The following is a 20012-nucleotide window of genomic DNA, read 5'->3' as shown; positions in this document are numbered from 1 at the left end:
GACCTTCTAACCCCCCGAAGGTCGGCGGCTCGATCCCGGCAATGCCGACGTGTCCTTGGGCAAGACGCTTAAATTCCGGCTGTGCATGAATGGGCCATGAAAAAATAAAAAAGGGCGCGCTACATCGCAGCGCTGCGTGAATGTGACTCGATTTGTCGATGGGACGGTCCATTTCATTTTTCACACATTTCTTTGTCCTTGGATTTTACCAAGTGAAATCTTGTCGAAAAAACAAAACAACAGAAAAAGAAGGAGAAACCTAGACGTGACCCCAGTCGGCCTCCCAGCTCTCATTACAATCGTAAATGTACAGTGTGATACGGGTGTGGAGAGCGATGGGCTTTCCAACGTGGCTCCTATCAGCAATTTAGTAACTTTCACAGTTTCTTTTTCCTCCCCTCCCTTCATCTATCCACCTTCTGCTCTTCCCACCGCCTCCTTTTCCTCGGGGGGGGGGGGGTTTTACCTCATCCGCCGCTTCACTATCTCTCTTCTTTCCGTCGCCATATATTATCTATCCACTTTTTTTGCTCCGTCTTCTGTCCTTCACTTTTTCGCCCGCGGCCTGTGACTGAGATTTTCTTTTTCATTTTTTTTTGGTCCAGTTCACTTCATGACCGCCTTGACAAGTCTCATATCGATTGCTCTTGCAGATTAGAATTGATTTCGTTCTGCACTGTATTTTCTGTCTTTCTTTCTGTTCGGCTCTTCCCGGTGGGATGAGCACTTCTCAGTGTCCATCCATCACAACGTCGCTCTGGCGGCATTTCAGCAATAGGACATTTAAAAAAAAAAAAAAAGGACAAATTAAAGTTGGGCGTCACTTGACTAAATTATGGCTCAGTAAGGAATTGTGGTGTTTTCCAGAGACCAAGACATCTCCCATACCATCTTCCAACGCACCGCAAAAGGCCGAACCTCCGGTGGGCAGAGCTGCCCGGGTCTTCACCTTCTTCTCCCCGTTGCTGTTAGGAATGTTGCTGCTGTTCATCTGGTAAGAGAAAACACACACACACTCACAAATACACACACACACACACACACACAGACACCTCTTGTAATGCGTCTACAAACCCCTCATCTTTTGAATTGATCCTAAACTTCAGTCATATATATCCGCAGGTCGATGCATGTCTATTGACGTCGAGGGGCAGCGAGAGCAACAACAATTGGGTTAGTTTGTTTTATGACCCAAGTGGAGGGGCGGGGGCGGGGGGGGGGGGGGGGGGGGGGGGGGGGGCGGGGGGGGGTGATAGTAGTGAGGTAAGGGCAAAGGATCTTCATATTTTTTTTCTTTTTTTCTTCTTCTGCAGAGTCCCCTGTCCAATGCCGTCCCGTCTCATTCATTTCAAATGGTTTTAACACTTTAAATCGTGTTTTAATAGCATGTGCCCTGTCGAAAATGTAGACGTTGATCAGCGGATTTGCTGGGATGTTGACTGTGAAGGGTGTGCAAACAGGAAATGGCTTTTGCACCCAGGAGACAGGGACTATACGCTGACGCATTAAACGGCAGCACATTAAACATCTCGAGGAGAACTCAAGATGATCGGTTTGACCACCGGAGGGCGAAGCGAGTCAGGTTTATGAATATGGTTGAAGCACAATCGTTCCAGTATCCCTACAATAACCACCTACTCATACAGATAAGGCTTCTGAATAAACATGTGATGTGAATATTACGCTAGGCTTTTTGAATTTACTATTCATCATTATGTTTTCATTAGTGTTTAATCACCTGAAGCTAAGAGCCCCTTGTTTCTACAGTAGCCCAGAATGGACAAACCAAAACACTAGGCTCTAGAGAGGGGAAGGTCTTTACTGTACGTAAACTGAAAGCCACTGTTGGTTCTCCCGTACGCTCGGAAAGGTTCTTTAGTAGTTGGATAACTTTTGAAGAGACGTTCTTCCGCCTTGCATGAATTTCTTTTATTTCACAAAGAACAATGAGCACCTGAATATTGATCATGATACATATATATTTATATCGTTAAAGACCCACCCCTCAGCCGTCCATGTTGCCGCCTCTTTCCCTGTCTGTCGCCTTCTGCAACCTCACCACTAGGGGCCACTAAATCCCTACGCACTGAACATTTCCCCTTTTTTTAAACTCCTCAGACAGTTTTATTAAATGTTCACGGTTCAAAGTTTTTCAAATGAACGATTGTATGAGAACTTCTCTTCTTTCCTATCGTGATTCTTTGGTACTTTTACCTGGATAAATGGAAAAAACAAGATGCCTAACTTGCGCTTCTGTCTCCTTCTCCAGATCTAAACGTGTCAAAGGAGAGGACGCGTGAGAGGAGGAGGAGGAGGAGGAGGAGGTGGAGGAGGAAGAGGAAGAGCAGGCGGCTGGTCTTTTTTCTATTTTGCACATGTTGTTTTAAAGGATACAGTGCATTGATCATTTCACACAGTTACTCACCCAGGTTACTTAGACATGAACTCAGACAATGACAATGCGGTTCAGCATTTTTATTTTTATTTTTTGATTAAATGGTGACGACGAAGATGTTCTGAGGGAAACTTCTGAAAGCGGCATCGTCATCAACAGCAGCGACGACCACCACAACAACAACAACAACAACAACAACAACAACAACAACAGCAGCAGCAGCAGCAGCAGCAGCAGCAGCAGCAGTGAAATCAGCACCAATAGTCTTATATCGCCCCCTGGTGGCTCTGACGGGCCACAGCAACAACTGACTTGTTTTTGGAAGACGGCAGTTTGAATATGGAAAAAAACAAACCTCCTCCGCTGCGCAACAAAATCAACTCACAAGATGAGGAAAAAAACCTTTGCCGTTCTTTTTTTTATTCATCAATCGATTCGTCCCGATTTTGAAACTGCCCTCTTAAAAAAAACGTAGCGCTGCACAGACAAACACACGCGCGCACACACATGTATAGAGCTTGTGTGTGTTTGTGTGTATAGTTACCATACCCCCCCCCATACAGCTAAATCATCATGCCAAAGACTCAACTTCACCCCCCGAACAAAATGGTTCCCAAACAATTCCCTGAGCTTCCTGAAAGCTTGTGCCTGCCTTCGTCACGGGTTGAGAACCCCCGGAAATTGTGTGTGTGTGCGTGAGTGTGTGTGTGTGTGTGAGTGTGTGTGTGAGTGAGTGTGTGTCCTTATCAATAACGGTATAGGAATCAAACTTTGGGACGAAACTGAGGATACCCCGCAGCTCCTGTTTGTATGAACCAGAGCGGTCACAGATTTAGCCGACACTCAATCAGCCTCTGAATCTGTTCGCCTCCGACTCCGGCGAGTCAAACGTGACGCAGCGATTCGTTGTTTGGTTTCGTTTTCTCGACACGAGGACTAACACTTTTTGGGGATTTCCGGTAACAGTAGTCGGGCTTGTTTAGACAATTAGCTTTACATTCTGCTTTTCGGCGGCGACCGGCGAAGGAGGAGGAGGAGGAGGAGGAGGACCTGGATTTGTTAAAGAGGATTTCAGTGGATTTGAGACTGAGCGGTTCTTTGGCCACACCCACATTTGTTTGGTTTGTTTGTTTTTCGACTTTGTAGCGACGGCGACCAAGTCGGCGACTGAAGCATCGATAGGAGCGACGTTAGGTTTTTTGGTTCCATTCTGCTCTGTGCTGTAAAATACAATAACACAAAGATGTTGTTTGCGTTTCAAAATTCAAGACGCCTTTACAAAAACACAAAAAAAAAAAATGTCTTATTGCAGTTTACATTTCAGTAGCCAATATCACCAGTTAATATTATGTTATTCAAAAGGAATATCGATGTGTTTTATTGTAATTTTTTTTATTTTACGGACAAATAATAGAAAAAACACACACATATAGGACTTTAGTTTTTCTTTTCTTTTTTTCAGACATTCATAATGGCTTAATTCTCCTTGATCCTATTTTGTAAACTATGATATGTAACTTTAACATTGAACAAAAAGTTTATTATTTAATAATAATAATAATAATAATGTATGTATTTAGCAGTAGAATGTCGTAACCTGTACCTGGGGTCTTTTTTATAGATGTATATACAATGACAGGTTTCAACCATTAAATGTGACCATTTCACAATGAATGATGACACGACGGCCTCGTACTTTTTCGTAATTTTGCCTTTTCGAGAACACCACTGTGCAATGTGTGGACCTGATAACTGCGAGATCAAGGTGAGGTAAAAAAAAAAGAAAAGAAAAAGGAATCCATTTGTTTTAAACTGGCATGAATACACAGCTGCAATCTTATTTCATATTTCAGTGTGATGAGAGTGCTGATGAATTATTTTTTTTTCACCTCCCACACACACTTGGCCGTGAACGAATGTTGCCTTTGTTTCAACTCTTTTCCCAAATCAATACTTCGTGACAACAACATTTTCTCTCAATTTGGCTGCCAGGCAAAAAGTATATTTACAGTTCCAGACGGACTATGGGTGATCAGTTGAGGCGGATCTTTTTTCCACTTGATTCGCAGTTGAAATATCGATGCAGGAGATTTGTGGACATTATTGTTGTTGTTTTTTTTACGATTTAAAACAATATGCCTCAACCGGTTGACACCGAGAGATTCGGATGCATCGTGTCGAGCACACGGATAATAGCTTGTGAATTAATAAAGACAGATATATAATCAGTTGCCATTTTGAACAAATATCAAGACTTTAACGTTACTTTTTTGATACTGAATCCCCTTCTTTAATGTCAAAGAGGGAACTATGGTTTACTGCTTCTCAGACAACACATTGCACAGCCGCTTTCAGCCACGTTCTCCGTCGTGCTCTGGCTCACAGGTTTGTATACAGTCGCTCCCCTGCTGAAGACCACTGTAAAGTAAAAGTATAGAATCACGGCCAATTGCTCAAAAATACAGACGGGGTTCGACGACCATTTTAAAATGGAAGATGGGTGGATTTTTAAAGCACCTTCTTTTCTTTTCTTTTTGGACTTATCGACCACCCAAAGCGCTCTACAGTGCAAGTCACATACACACACACACACTCATACAGTACGCTTTATACTATCACACACCATTTATGCACCACCAGCACAGCCGTCCGGCCCAATTTAGGGTCGAGTGTCTTACAGGCACGCAGGCTGGAGGGGCCGGGGATCAAACCATCAACTCTCTGGATAGTGGACGACATCACTATGTGTCCGTGGAAACATAGTGATGACATTCAGTCACATATGTTTAATAAGAAAATAGTAGGAGATAAAAATTGGATATTTCACTTGGTCCAAATTTAGCTGTATACCTCTCTCTCTCGCTCTCGCTCTCTCTCTCAAGCTCTCTTTCTTTCATTATTCTGACGAGACCTGGCAGGCCGATCTGGAGACCTAGGACAAGTCAATACACCATCTAACAGCTGTCAGCTGGACTCGAGTGTGTGTGTGTGTGTGTGTGTGTGTGTGTGTGTGTGTGTGTGTGTGTGTGTGCGTGCGTGGGTGTTTCTTCTTCCCTCGCTCATACCGGCCTTGGCCTTTCTTTTTTCCAATGTCGATGAGAACCCAATTAATATTTACAATGACAGAGCACAGAGGGTGATGGGGCCGCGGCAGAAGAACGACGAGGACTGCATATATTTATTGTCCTCGCTGTTCTTGGTCACATTTCTTTGCGCTTGCGTTTGTTGAGAAAAGAGTTAAAAGGACGAAGCCAAAGAACTTCTCACCTCGACTGAGCTTTAAGTAAATGGCAGTTGAAACGTGCAGCCATGCTCTTTGTCTGCAACCGCAATGTGATCCACATTAACCTGGGGGAATATAAGGGTGTGTGTGTGTGTGTGTGTGTGTGTGTGTGTGTGTGTGTGTGTGTGTGTGTGTGTGTGTGTGTGTGTGTGTGTGTGTGTGTGTGTGTGTGTGTGTGTGTGCACGTGTGTGTGTGTGAGAGAGCCTGTCAGGTCCAACAGCTCTGCTCCGCTCTAATGACTAGTTTGACCTTTCACTGATAACTGGATGAATGACACGATCTCTGCTTCCCTGCTCTCTCACTTCTGCCTCGGCTTTTAGCTCTCGCCTCTTAACGCTCAACTCTCCGCCTCTCCGTCTCTTTCTCCCGCTGTCCGTCTCCCTATATTTCATTGTTGAACTATTTCTGTCTGCTCTGCTTCCTCACACAGTATTTTCATACTTCCTCCTCGTGCTACCAATTTACAATGTTCATCCATCCCTCCCTCCATCCATTATCTAGACACCGCTTTGTCCTTTAAGGGTCGCGCAGGGGGCTGGAGCCAATTTACAGTATCCCAGTGCACACAATTTTTTTCCTTTCTTTTATCTTACATAATTAATTTTCTTCTCCTTCTTCATTCTTTTCCGGCCATTATTTCACCAATTTATTTTTCACGCCGTTGTGAGGGAATTTGATCCATCCAGACGTGGCATGTAGAGGACTCTGGTGCTCTCAGGCAGCAATACTTTGTAAAGTCCATGTCCGAATGTGGTTTTTCTTTTGTCTCTGGTTTCGGACTAATGAACGAAGAAACATTAGCGGCAGAAAAGCCCAAATGAAGATGAATTTTAAGAACGACGTTTTCTTTTCTTCTTTTTTCCCAATTCCTGTCATGCTTTTTTAATCTAGCACCTTCTATTTTAACTTCTTCTTTCTTTTTTCTTCTGACAACAATGACGATCCGGCCTTTGGCCACTGGAGGGCAGCAGAGACACAACCTCTGTCGCTGTGCACTGTCTGTGGTGCTGAAAACATTCAGACGCACTCATTGTCACTGTGTCTCTCTCCGTGGTACTGAATGATTCAAACTCACGCTGGATTCCCGTGGTCCTCACGTGACCCACAAATCAATCGAGGCCAACCATTAAAACGGGCGGCCCATTATCCCAATTATTACTCTCCTCTTTGCTCCAGGATGGAGTGTAGGGTTTGCAAATGAATCGCCATCTGCTCAGCTCAGCCGGCACATGTTTAAAGACCCTCAACATTGTTTCATGACGCAGAAAATGTGTCTTGAAAAGGACAGGAAGAGGAAAAAAGGAAGGAACCCTTTCTCCTCGTCTGGAATCCTGATGATGACGACGATGATGCCTTTCGAGTCAACCCATTCACAGGAGTCGTCCTAGCAGCTGCTCGTCAAGCCTGAAACACGACAGAACACACCGACACTGTTGAGGAGTAGAAATCGCAGCTTTGGTGCAGCGATTGAAAATGCAACTGCGTTATATATTCAGCGAGCTCTGCAAGAACTCTGTGTATTATTTTGGGTTCTCTCCCCAAAACGTCCTACAGCTCATTGTGGCAGCTAAGGGACATTTCAGACTTGGATCCTGTTTTTTTTTTTTGTTTTTTTTTGAGTTTTCCCTGGAGAGAACACAGGTCTTTCAAATTACAATGCAACCGTGGACACTTGCAGCTCCATTCCAATAAATAAGTAATGATGGAGCACCATGGGAAACTGAGTACAGCACCTTTTCACAGACGCTTTGGTCACAAAGTGCTTCACAATCAAAGGGATAAGATATTGATGATCCTGGCCATTTGAAATAATTCTAAAATGAACAGAGGTTGAAACGGGTGTGATGTGTGGCTTTATATTCGTAAAAGTGTGTCAACGTTGTAGGGACGATTATTAAGGTAGGTCCAAAATATTAGATACTACTGGATATTCGTCCAGTCGTGATCTTCTCCATTTCATTTCTCCCACGCAGCAGACCCGTGTTACGCGGTTCAAACTTACACGAGATCGCTAAATGGACACCGGGGGAGCAGACAAGAGCGTAAGTGGAGGAATAGCCCGAAATTGAAATTCCGAACGACTTCCCACTGAGAGTCAGTAAAGAGACCCGGGCTCGTTAAAAGACATCCCATTAAAGGGGTTTACACTTGTCTGTACAGATATGAAATTGGATGTTAAATAGAGATGTTATTAAAAATTGGATTCTAGATGACGGGTATAGAGTTGAGTTTATTGGACGGCGAGTTTCAGCGTCTGAACTGACACATCTATTTAAAAACCATCCACTCAGCAGCCCCCCGCCCCCCAATTTGAGATAAGGGAACCAATATTATCTGTCAGTCAGGGTTCAGGATTGAGATTATTCTGCCCGTCACGTTCGTCAAATGAATCATCATTGTGCTAAAACCCGCTAGTCACATTTCATAAACGTGACAGATATTTTAATCACACATCTCGTTTTGAAAAACACGTTTTGAATCGTAAAGTCCTGACTGAGACATCCGCGCCAACTTTTGCGAACTTAATTCAATTTCATCATTTTACCAAGAGCCAGACCGCAGACAGTGTTGATCACTTCATAATATTAAAATCTTTGTTATGTAGTCAGTCTGAAGGTAGTACAATTGTTTTCATCCTGTGGTCTCTCAAATTGATCATGATTGGACGACTGCAAGTCTCCTTTTTACTGTACATATATGTATACATATATACACACACACATAGATATACATACATACATAGACACACATTGAGATTACTGGAGAGATTGAGATTGAGGGAGTAACACAGAGGGGAAAATTGACTCTGGCCAGTTGAGGAGCCAGTGCAGATGCAAACCTATAAATATGCATATCTTGGAGTGCACAATAAAAAAAAGATTTTGGTCATATTTTGCCCTATAATAATGTTTAGTTCAGACACAGGAGCAATTGAACAAAGGACAGCAAGGCAGTGCTTTTACATAACTACATAACTCAGTTCAACTGAGATGCACTATGCCAGATTTGATATTCAAGGATATAAGGCACTTTTAAAAATGTATTAGACTAAACATAGAACAGGTTAAACATATTGTATTGATTCAAATATCTATTTGAAAGATTTTTAATCTAAGACTTTAATTTCGATTATACATAGTGAACACGCACAAAGATACAGGAACTGTAGTGAAACTGACCTGTGAGGGGCAGCAATGTGCCACAAGGCATCTAGTCCGCCGGAAAGTCAGAAGAAGAAGAAGAAGAAGAAGAAGAAGAAGAAGAAGAAGAAGAAGAAGAAGTAGAAGAAGAAGAAGAAGAAGAAGAAGAAGAAGAAGAAGAAGAAGAAGAAGAAGCAGTAGCATTATCAGTAGCATTGGCAGTAGCATTAGCAGTAGCAGAAGAAGAAGAAGAAAATTCTTGTACCCGTCAGTTCCTCCTCACGACCTGTGGGTGGCAGCAGAGTGCCGGTCCGCCATTAACCCCTACCGCAAAACTCAACAGAAGAAGTAAGGAGCCATAATAACCGATGCAGGGATATGAGGTGAGTTGTCTTTGTATTCATCAACCCGGCTGCTCAATAACACACACGAATAACGCCTGAGTTAACCAGAAAAACTATATAACTCACATGTTTTACCCGGAAGCGAAGCGGTATCGTGTCGCGGAACCGAGCGGTTGTTAGCGCAGTTAGCACGCGACAGCTGCTGCCGCCTACACAAAGCCGCTGTCACTGTTAGCCACTTAGCTTCGAGAGCTACCTGTCACCGCCACTCGCGTTCGTGTAGTTCGGTCGGATGAAGACGAACATCACGTCCTTCTTTCTTTCTTTCTTTCTTTCTTTCTTTAAAACGCCCCAACACTTTGTCTGTGATCGGACGAACAAAAGCGGTGCTAACCGTGGTTAGCTTAAACGTCGCTGACGTTGAGATGCTGCAGGTTGAACAGCTGATTGAGATGTAATACAGATCAGTGTTGTCATTTGATAAAAATGATCATGTATATTTTTTTGTGGGCGAGAGATTAGACACGTTGCAGCAGCTGGTAACGATGGGGTGGATTCTGAGCTCGTCCTACATTTCACCCGGTTGCGTGGGAAACAAGAAGAAGAAGAAGAAGAGAGAGAGAGAGAGAGACCCCTATTTTCTAATTCCCCTCTGGGTCCATAAGGCTTTTCATAACGAGGCCCCTCCCACGTGACGAGCCCGCTGTGAGGACCTGTTATAACATCAGGATGCAGGGGGTCAACCATCAGGACTGCTGTGCACATACTGTGTGCAGTGTAATATGAACCCAGTGGCTCTTCAACACTAGAACAATGTAAACTCATCATGTCCTCGCACCCTCTATTCACCTCAGGTCACAGTGCAATATATCCAATCATCCTGCGCCACTGCACTTTGATTTCGTGTTTATATATCATGCACATCATCAATATTTTCTATATACTCTATTTGTCGCCCTTTCGTTTGTCTACCTCGATTTGACTTCTTCTGTAGAAGTGAATTCCCCGACGTTGGATTAATAAGATCTTATGGAGGGTGGAGAAATAATTTGTACAGTAAAATATATGATGTTAGAGAGTCTTTCTTACATGCATCATCTGTACCTTTGTGCCACAGTCAGTGTCATGATGACACTGACGATCCTGGCCGGGAAGTTTTATTTATAGAAGTTATTAATAAATAATGCACGTCATTGGTCAACAATGCATGCTGTCTTTTGTGTATTATTGTGAACGCTGTCGCGTGTATCATCTTTATTTGTGAGAGTGAGACAAAGAGTGTAAATGTTCTTGCCGCTGTGGGACAGTGACATTTATTCTGGGGTGTTTTATTCTGTTTCTTGCTGCACTGTGATATTGGCACATCGTTAAAAAACATTTCTGCTAAATATAGGTAGATAGGAGTGTTCAGCAGGAATATTCAGGAAAATGCATCGAGAAAGGAACCGTCTGCAACAATACAGACACGAGGTCCAAGATATTAATATCACTGTCCACAATTTATCTTAACCCCAGAGGCATGACGTCAGGGTGAGGGAGGCTAAAGCTAATAATAGACTTCAGAGTAACAGAGAAGTAGAAGTCATATAATCTTGTCCTCACATCACAGAACAGGATGTTCTAATTAATCTAATGTTGTTATTATGCCTTTTTTTAAATTAATTTTGTAATTTACTGCCCTCTTGTGGCTGCAGTGGGGTATTATGTCAATCTCGAGAAGCCGGTGCTGTGCCTCAATTCATGAACTTCCAGTACTCACACTTTATTTTAAATGTTTAAATGCATTCACGCTGACAATTATGGCAACATGCAGACGCACTACAAGTAATGGCAGCCGAGGAAGGAAGACGAGGCGATTCCCTTCACGTTGAAGCCCTCATCAACCCCTCTCTTTGTTTCCTCCTCCAGTTTACCTGAATCCCTCTGACCTCCAGCGGCGACTGGCCACCCCCTCCCCCCCTCCGACAGCCATCAAGTCAACATGCAAGGATTCTACTCCAAGCTCGACTCCTCCGCCTCCTCGTCCCCGCTGCTGGGGGCGGGCCTCGGGGCGGCCGGCGGCCCCGTGCCCCTCAGCCTGGCCGTGGAGACGGAGAAGGCCCAGGCCCTCCTGCAGACGTTCAGCTCCGCCTCGCTGCTGGCGTCCGCGGGCCTCGGCATGTTCTGCGTGGCGGCGGACCACGCGCTGCAGCTGTCGGCCGTCCAGCACCACCTGTGGCTGCGCGCCGCCCTGGACAACGCCACGCACGGGCTGGTGGGGCTGTGGTCGTGGGCGGTGGTAATCGGACTGAGGAAAAAGAGCGATCTGTACGAGGTGCTGCTGGCCGGACTCCTGGCGTCGATCATTGACCTGGACCACTTCTACATGGCGGGATCACTGTCACTCAAGGTACAGTACGACCTTGAATTTATTTCAATTTCAGTTTCAATTCAGATTTTTGTCACTTCCATACTTCACACTCAAGCATACATGGGATTGAAATACCGTTCTCCATGGGCTGGTGCAGTAAAGGGCTGAAAGTATGAATAAGTGTAGATTGTGGATTGATATTAAAAGTGCCACAGGACATTTTGTAAAACATTTACCGGTCTCTCCGTCTCTTCCATCCAGGCGGCGGTGTCCCTCCCCCAGCGTCCCCCCCTGCACTGCTCCTCCCTCATCCCCGCGCTGTGCCTCTCCCTGCGCCTCCTCATGTGGGTCGGCCGCCTCAAGGACGCCTGGTGCTCCCTGCCGTGGATGATCTTCGTCTCCATGGCGACGCACCACGTGCGCGACGCCGCGCGCCACGGCCTGTGGGTGTGCCCATTCGGCCACACGGCGCCGCTGCCCTACTGGCTGTACGTCAGCACCACGGCGACGCTGCCGCACCTGTGCTCGGTGCTCATGTACCTGACGGGCACCCGGGACGTGATCTCCACCAAACACGGGGTGGCCATCGACGTCTAGACTCCCCGCTGACGATCTGGTACCGATCAAAAAAAAATTATTCGAAGCTGTGCGAAACAAACTCTTACATACTTGAAATTACTGGAGAATTCATTTGTGAGGTATAAGCACTTGAAAGATGTTTTGTGGAAGGATAAAACAATTCGGAATCCAGATTTGTTTCCAGTCTCAAGGATGAAGAAACACTCCGAAGAAAAACAAAAACTCTTGCAATGTAAAAGAAAAATTTCCTTGGTTGCAAACATCTTTAAAAATGACGAATTACCTTTTCAAAAAAGAAAACTTTTCTCCCAATAACAAGGAAATAAATAAGGAAGCTGTCGAGTGCTGCTGATCTCTAATAACTTGTCTTAATCGTTTTTTTGCGAGTGACCTTTAAAGCCTCGACACTCGCCCGCTGTCGTCTGCTCATCTTACCCAAACACACACACACACAGGAGGGGCCCGGGACTTGACGTCATACACTAAACTTTTAAAATGTCCCCCATCATTTCTCGGCCCCTGAACTCGTATCACCTTCACCACTCTCCCGCCCCCTCGTCCTCCTAACTCAAGGATTAAGTCAACCAAAGGTCAACCACAGGGCTGCAGGGGTCACTGTCACCCTGCAGTGCAACAGTAAAAACACTTATCCCACTGTGCATCCACAACTGTTCATCTGCCATAGTAGTGACATTTAACATGTTGTGCATCGATGTTTGAACCTCAACCACATTCCAGTGACAGATGGGAAAATTAACCACTGCAAAAATATCATGTTTTCCCCTCAGAAGCCAGTTTCTGCACATCAGGAGTTGCAGTAGTTGGTTTTTCGGTGCCAAAACGATTGGTGGAGTTTATTAACGTAGTGAAACCAGAAAACAATCATTGTGTTATGTGCATTTACATATTTGGCTCACTTGTTTGAAAGTGTGACTTTTAGTTTTAACACCAACCACGGGAAAGAATAAGGGAAATTAAAAACTAGAAAGTAGAAAGTGTATTTATTTGAAACATTCATTTGTACAATAGTAGTATCTTAATAATATTACCTGTTAACTTTAGCTGTATGTGTCCTATTGAATTTTTTTTTTTTTAATATGCTACTGTACTTAAATGAAACTGAACAGTACGTGTTGAAATTCTCATTCGGCTATTGAATTTGCAGAGAGATGTGTTATATCATACATCAATATTCTACTACACTGACACAGTTTTAGATGTAGACTGATCACACACACACACACACACACACATTCCTTTTTTCACCATTGTTCATACTGTGTTTTAACCGATGCATATTAATAATAATTATATGTTGTAATAGGGTGTATATTTAATGGGTTCTAGAGATGTGTTTGAATATAACGGATATGATTGCGTTATAAAAGGGAATGAGGACGTTGTAATGGTCGGCATCTTTTTTATTTTTCAACTGGGACAGACTTTTTATTCTATGCTGAAAAATGTTCCACTGTTCCCCAATTTCCCAAAAATAATTATATTTTTTCTTGTGAAGCCGTTGCTTGGTGATCAAAGTTGTAGTGGTGGTCGTTGTCCACTAGGTGGCCGCAGTGAGCTGTAGTGATTCACAATTACTTCACCTTTCGATAACTTTTTCTTTTTCTTTCTGTGAAGTGACGTGGATGTTGGAGTCAGAGCTTAAAAAAAGTTTTGGAGAGAAATTAAAAAATAATTATTGTTCTGGTATTTTTTCAGGTTTTATTTTATTTTTGTTACACAAAGGATTAATGTTACAAAAAGTTTGTGCAACACTGAAGTAATGCAAAACAAGTTTTCACCAAAACAACTTTTAATCACCGGTGTCATTGTCACTGTCAGCGAATCATAATCTCTCTCTCTCTCACTGCTGCTGATGTTTACCATGTGACCTCCATTTATTATGTTGAATTTTGCACATTTTATTTTTGTTGAAATTCTGGTTCTGATTTGTCTTGCACTTTTGTTTTTCAATTTGAAGAGGGTAAAGATAGTACATGATTCCATGTAGTGTTCTTTTTCTCTCAATAAAAACTATCATGTATATATTTTGTGGTACATCTGCATTTATTTTGGATATGAGATTTAAAATCATGGTTAATACATTTGCCAGAATTAGGAGTCTCTCAACTCACCACGGCTCGGTGCTGTCGTCACTAGATGATCCCTGAATTTGTGACCCCACTGGCGCTGATGAAATGTAATGGTGTCGTCGCCCCGTGACCTGGGCAGTGACCCGGGCAGTGACCTGGTCCGTGACCCGGGCAGTGACCCGGGCAGTGACCTGGGCAGAGACCCGGGCAGTGACCTGGGCAGTGACCAGGTCCGTGACCCGGGCAGTGACCCGGTCCGTGACCCGGTCCGTGACCCGGGCAGTGACCCGGGCAGTGACCTGGGGAGAGACCCGGGCAGAGACCTGGCCAGTGACCCGGTCCGTGAGCCGGTCCGTGACCCGTGCAGTGACCTGGTCCGTGACCTGGGCAGTGACCCGGGCAGTGACCCGGTCCGTGACCCGGTCCGTGACCCGGTCCGTGACCCGGGCAGTGACCCGGTCCGTGACCCGGGCAGTGACCCGGTCAGTGACCCGGTCCGTGACCCGCTCCGTGACTTCAGCTGCAGAGTGAAGACGTACGAGTGCGTCTTCTTCCAAAAGCCCATTGAGCTGCCCGCCAATTGGGAATATCCTGAAAACGGCAGGAAGGAAAACACTGGGCAGATTTAAGGGGTTGATATATTCCTCTGAATGAAGTTCCATAAAACCACTGCTCCTCTGAAAATACAAAAACCAAAAAACTTACTCCGCTCTGCTTCTGGTACTCTGGAGTTGTACGTCTTGAAAGGCGCCTTTTCACAAAGACAAACAAAAGGCAGCTTGAGCATTTGGGATTCATCAGACGCCGTCACAGTCAGATAATGGAGACTCTCTAGGAAGAGACGGCTGCAAGAAGCTTGAGGGGGGAAATTCGGTCGAGAAAACCACAAGCTCAGACAACCCCAACAGCGAGACAGAGGGACGACCCATCGTTTCCCATCAAGGCCTCATTTGTTCGGGGTAATTTGCGCCATATTTCAAATTGTGTCTTACCCCCAGACAGTTGATATTCATCATCGACGTTGCGACAGACAAAGGCAGAGAAAGACGCCCGGAAAGAAGCAAAGTTGTGTCTTGTGATAAACAGAAGAAAAAGGCCCCAAAGTGTGATAAAATAGTATTTATTTCACAGAAACATACAGACAGGGAGAGAGGGAGGGGGGGGGCAAACAGCTTATGGTGATATCTGTCGTACACAAAGCAAAAAAAGACAAAAAAAAAAAAAGACTATGTACATCTGAGAATGGATGCCTGAGTGTAATTCGAGTTATAAGAACTAAAACCGACAGGCTCCATCTGCTATCACATACTGCAGAGGAACACGGAGAGGAAGAGAAAGACCACAAGTGCTTCCACGAAAAACAGAAAACACCACGGAAGTGAACGAGAGAGGAGGCGGAGAACGGTTACAGACAAGAAGAGACGAGTTTGAACCTCGGAAACAAGATGGACGACCGGGTGGACGTCGCTCGCAGATACTGCACAGGATCCACAAACTCTATGGGATGGATGGTCGATGCAAACGGACGTGAAAAGTGTATCGTATATGAATTTCTGTCTTCTGTTTAGACTGTAAAAAAATATATATTACTTTTTTGTTACCTGGAAATCTGAATTTATGGCAAAAAAATAGAACATTTTCGATTTATTTTAAGCGTTTTTTTAATGTTTTATTTCCTATATTTTTAAATTACTGACACCATTTGTTTAATTATGTTCTATGAAGCAGAACATACAGTATGAAAAGGCCAAAAAATGAACTATCAATGTGTTGAAATAACTTGGGACAGTCATGCCGTATGCTGACGCTCATCACGTCTTTGTATCATATTCAATCGTCCATTTTCAAATCCGGTTTAAAAGAAGGAATAAACATGTTTAACTTTGACTTTTAGGTTTCGTTGACAGAATATTTTGCAGCATGTCATTTTCATATTCTTTATTCTAAACTGACTTTGAAATTCTGACAATTAATCCTAGGAGCTCACACCCATCTGATAAATATATTCTTTTGTACAATGTAAAAGAAAATGAAACAGTTTTGCTTTTTTTGTGAGTGATGCCGCAGGGAATTCAGGAAAAGCTGCACAGACAAAAAAAAAGAAAGAAAGACAAAGACACGAACGAAACTGAACACCGAATGCAGAAATGCATAAGTTGGATGAGGATGAATTCAGTAAACACATTGTCCCATACAGTACGTGTACAGTAACACAGCTTCATATAACTGGGGAGAAGAGACACAAACACACGATTCTGGGAAGCTTCACCACACATGGATTATCATCAGTCTGAAGAAGTATTAGTATTAATATATCTCCCTTATGTCACCGGGGGGAATGTGCATTGACAACTTTTACTTTAACATTTTTTTGGGGGGAAGAAAATTGTCTTATTTTCTATTGTGTCTAATGGCCTACAATATTCAATTTGGAGAATTTACAAATTTTATATGTAACAATATAATATGTATGCAAAAATATATATTTTTTTCCTTGCAAATGTGTAAAGAAACTATAACTTTTTCTGGACACAACATGATGCAGTTCCCTCAACAGCCATAGGTGTCAGTAATAATTCTTTTCTGATTTTTAATCAAAAATATCTATAAAGCTAATGTATAGACAATTTAAATTTCTTCAGGTTATCACAGAATTTAACGTGTAATAAACTGTAAAACTGATATTAACTGCTAATCTATTACAAACTGAATCAAACCATGTGTGTGAAACCATCCCAGAGAAAAAGTTTTTTTCCCCTCTACATATAAACATCACTTATAACATACATATGTACTTTTTTTTCCTAAAGTGTGATATACAATAATATACAAAAAAAAAAAGAAAAGAAAAAAGCTTCAACTGGATTCATGCATAATATCGTGGAGCTAGCTGGAGAGAACGTACAGTCGTCAAACCGGGGACATAAAGTTCGACCTTTATGCACTTTGTGTTTCAAGATTCAAACCACGCAGTCGGCCAATCGATCGATCGATCAATAAAACTTGACTTCATAACTACACAGCTTTGGATCGACGGAACATCAAGGGGCAACGGAAACGAAGGGAAGGAAGAAATGCTGTTGTTTTTCGTTCAACGCGCGCTGCCCTCTCAAACCGGATACTGTACTGAACCAGAGGTATTCAGAACTAACTTCCCAGGAAATCGTTCGCGTCCCACGCGTCGGTGGGCGGTGAGACACAAAGTACAGTGAGCGAGAGTCGCTCTTGTCGAGTCACCACGTACGTGCTCATCTCGTGCACACACACACACACACACACACACACACACACACACACACACACACACACACACACACACACACACACACACACACACACACACACACACACACACACACACACACACACACACACACACACACACACACACACACACACACACACCCCCGCCAGACGAAACGTGCTCGGATTCAGCTACATCAAATCTCTACGTTCATTGGATATTTCAGTAGGGTAAAATAAAAGTTGGCGTAAATTAGCGTTGAGCTCCTCCCGACGTCACTGACATCAGCGCGTAGGGCAACCGGCAAAATTCCTTTCACCGTTGCTGGGATTGATTAGTGTCAATGATCCACTTTTTATTCTATTTCCACCTAAACTTCACCGTCACCCTCAAAAATGTTGAGTGTCACCAAGAGCAAAACCTCCTCGCCAACATGCGTCCTGATACACTGATGCAGCCTCCTGGTGTGTACTTATTGCGGCGTACATAAACGAATGCCACGGATTGCTTCCATAATAGCCGTCTCCGTCTCGTGGTGGTGCAGAGATGTTAGCAGTGACCGTTAACAGAGTCCACTCACCATACGAGGAGAACGTCATTTGCAGTTACACTACTACGTTTAATTAATAATAGCAAAAATTTCCCAAAGGACTATTTGCGAAGGTGATGTACAAGTACTCTGCGCTGAACTGCATTTTGTCCCCTCGTACTTTTCTAAATGAACAAGCTTGTTATAACATATATAAACCTTTACATTTTTTAATTAACTGAATCTCAATCTAACTAACGCGGGCAAACTTTTATGGACTCGGATTAAAATGGTCTCCATGCACTAAATGACCTTCAGGCCATATGTTATATTTTAGGCAATAAAATCGACTGATTAACCCTTTAATGGTGTAATAAGGACCAAGTAGTGAGACAGGGGGATTTTCTTTCATTTTAAAATTAGTATCTGTAAATTTCACATACCAAGGAGTGTGAAGACATCATCTTGCACACTTGGAAATTATGATTTACTTTGACATTGTTATATGGATTCAAATATTTATTGATACCAAAAAAAGAATATGCAGATTTGATTCTTTTTGACATGGATTGACTTTTGCCTATGAACGGTTAGAGAAACATCGATCATGTAACCATTTCCGAACCTGACTTCACAAAGAAGTAACTGGTTTCTTTGGAGTCGGGACACGGGAGCAGAATATCTGCAGTTATAGTTTTAGTAATCACTAACTATCAAAAGAAATGTCATTACGCTGGTGGTTCGTGAAAGGCCAGTATCTCTTCTCCGATTCTCTTTCTGTTCATGTGCGTCAAGAACGGTGGATGGATGGATGGATGGATGGACAGAAAAGAGATACAACACAAAAAAACAAAAGGACACGTATTGTCAAAGAAACGAGCACATCATGCAACATTAAAAAAATCACTTGTCGTAAATGAATTATAGTCTAAATAACCCAGGCCACCCCACCCTGGACCTCGTCCCCCCCCCCCCTCCCAGGTCAGGAGCCAGTAACAGGTTTGCTCCCTGCCCCTCCAGCTGAGAACCATAATGCCCATAGTTAGTTGCTGCTTTGGCATTATATGCACACACACACACACACACACACACACAGAGGGAGAGACTGGCAGAAGTTATGCTTCCTTCACAGCATTGAGTCGGTCGGTCAGTCGATGTAATAACGGACACACATGAAGAAAAAAAAAAAGGTGAGGAGTTCAGCGTGGGAGAAGAGAAGCAAGTTGTCCCACACACACAGAATTCATTTTTTTAATTATAAAAAAATCTTCTTCCCACAAAAAACAAACCTGTGTTCTCCTGTTTGGCAGCTGCACTTCCTGTCAGAAAAAAAGTTACAAATGAACGCCGCCCTTCCCTCTCCAGAGGGGTCGAGGAGTGAGTCCACCTGAAGCAGCGTCGGTAGTGAGTGAACTCAAACGTCCTGGTGGAGTGGCGCTCCAACGAGTCTGCCAAAGAGTGAGCTGCAATGAAGCTGCTGAAGTGAGGGAACGGAACGAGGGGCCGGGTTTTTTGTTTTTTCCAGTCCCCGTGGACGTTAGATGGCGTCCACTGATGCATTCTGGGAGGTGCAGTTTACTGTAGATGTGTCCAGGGAAAATTCTGCACAACCCCTGATTTATGCAAAACCTACCCTTCAGTCGGCTTTTATACACCGGGACACTTAACCCCGTCAGTTCCACCTACAGGCTCTGTCCCTGTTGTCCTGGTTCATGGATGGACTCCAATGAAGTGTGGTTGATGTTGGGGAGGAGCCCTAGAACGGGCCGATGTGGAGGAGACACTTGAAATCGACCTGAGAGGAGAGGAGAGACGAGAGGAGAGGAAAGAGATGAGACGAGAAATGGGAGGAGGAGAAAGGAAAGTAGAGGAGAGACGAGAGGGGAGGACGACAGAGTGGATGAGAAAATGAAACTTTAAAATACATGTATAAATTATAATGTAATTAAGCGTTGCCTTGAAAGCACATATTTAAATGACAGAGCATGATGAGACAAATGCCGGCATACTTACAGTGTGTGTTGTGTGTGTGTGTGTGTGTGTGTGTGTGTGTGTGT

The 20012-nt window shown here is 43.6% G+C and overlaps 3 protein-coding genes across 7 annotated transcripts in view; 2 read left to right on the top strand and 1 right to left on the bottom strand.

The window, feature by feature from the left end:
• Positions 1 to 4075, top strand: part of cntfr (ciliary neurotrophic factor receptor) — a 185969-nt gene extending 181894 nt beyond the window's left edge. For 2 of the 3 annotated variants that reach the window (XM_035608637.2, XM_035608639.2), the window contains 3 exons: positions 868 to 994; positions 1123 to 1173; positions 2270 to 4075. In XM_035608637.2, the coding sequence (XP_035464530.1) occupies positions 868 to 994; positions 1123 to 1141 (146 nt within the window). In that variant the 3' untranslated portion in view covers positions 1142 to 1173; positions 2270 to 4075. The remainder of the gene's footprint in view (positions 1 to 867; positions 995 to 1122; positions 1174 to 2269) is intronic. The other variant, XM_035608640.2, reaches the window with a different exon arrangement.
• A 4923-nt stretch (positions 4076 to 8998) lies between these two features.
• Positions 8999 to 14137, top strand: tmem267 (transmembrane protein 267). The gene is made up of 3 exons (XM_035608646.2): positions 8999 to 9202; positions 11072 to 11552; positions 11775 to 14137. Exons 2-3 carry the CDS (start codon positions 11145 to 11147, stop codon positions 12108 to 12110), a joined length of 744 nt encoding a protein of 247 aa, XP_035464539.1. The 5' UTR covers positions 8999 to 9202; positions 11072 to 11144; the 3' UTR covers positions 12111 to 14137.
• Positions 14138 to 15286: 1149 nt separating this feature from the next.
• Positions 15287 to 20012, bottom strand: part of il11ra (interleukin 11 receptor, alpha) — a 44202-nt gene continuing 39476 nt past the window's right edge. For all 3 annotated transcript variants that reach the window (XM_035608630.2, XM_035608632.2, XM_035608631.2), the window contains exon 12: positions 15287 to 19750. The gene's annotated coding sequence lies outside the window, so the exon portion shown is untranslated. The remainder of the gene's footprint in view (positions 19751 to 20012) is intronic.

The sequence above is a fragment of the Scophthalmus maximus genome, chromosome 20 (genome assembly GCF_022379125.1).
Source record: "Scophthalmus maximus strain ysfricsl-2021 chromosome 20, ASM2237912v1, whole genome shotgun sequence".
Classification (NCBI taxonomy): domain Eukaryota; kingdom Metazoa; phylum Chordata; class Actinopteri; order Pleuronectiformes; family Scophthalmidae; genus Scophthalmus; species Scophthalmus maximus.
Note: the sequence above shows the minus strand (reverse complement) of the source record. Positions and strands in the feature narration are given on the sequence as shown.

Coding starts and splice junctions, on each gene's coding strand:
- tmem267 (XM_035608646.2), top strand. CDS start 11,145: ATGCAAGGATTCTACTCCAAGCTCGACTCCTCCGCCTCCTCGTCCCCG. Junction 11,553..11,774: donor CGGGATCACTGTCACTCAAG/GTACAGTACGAC, acceptor TCTTCCATCCAG/GCGGCGGTGTCCCTCCCCCA.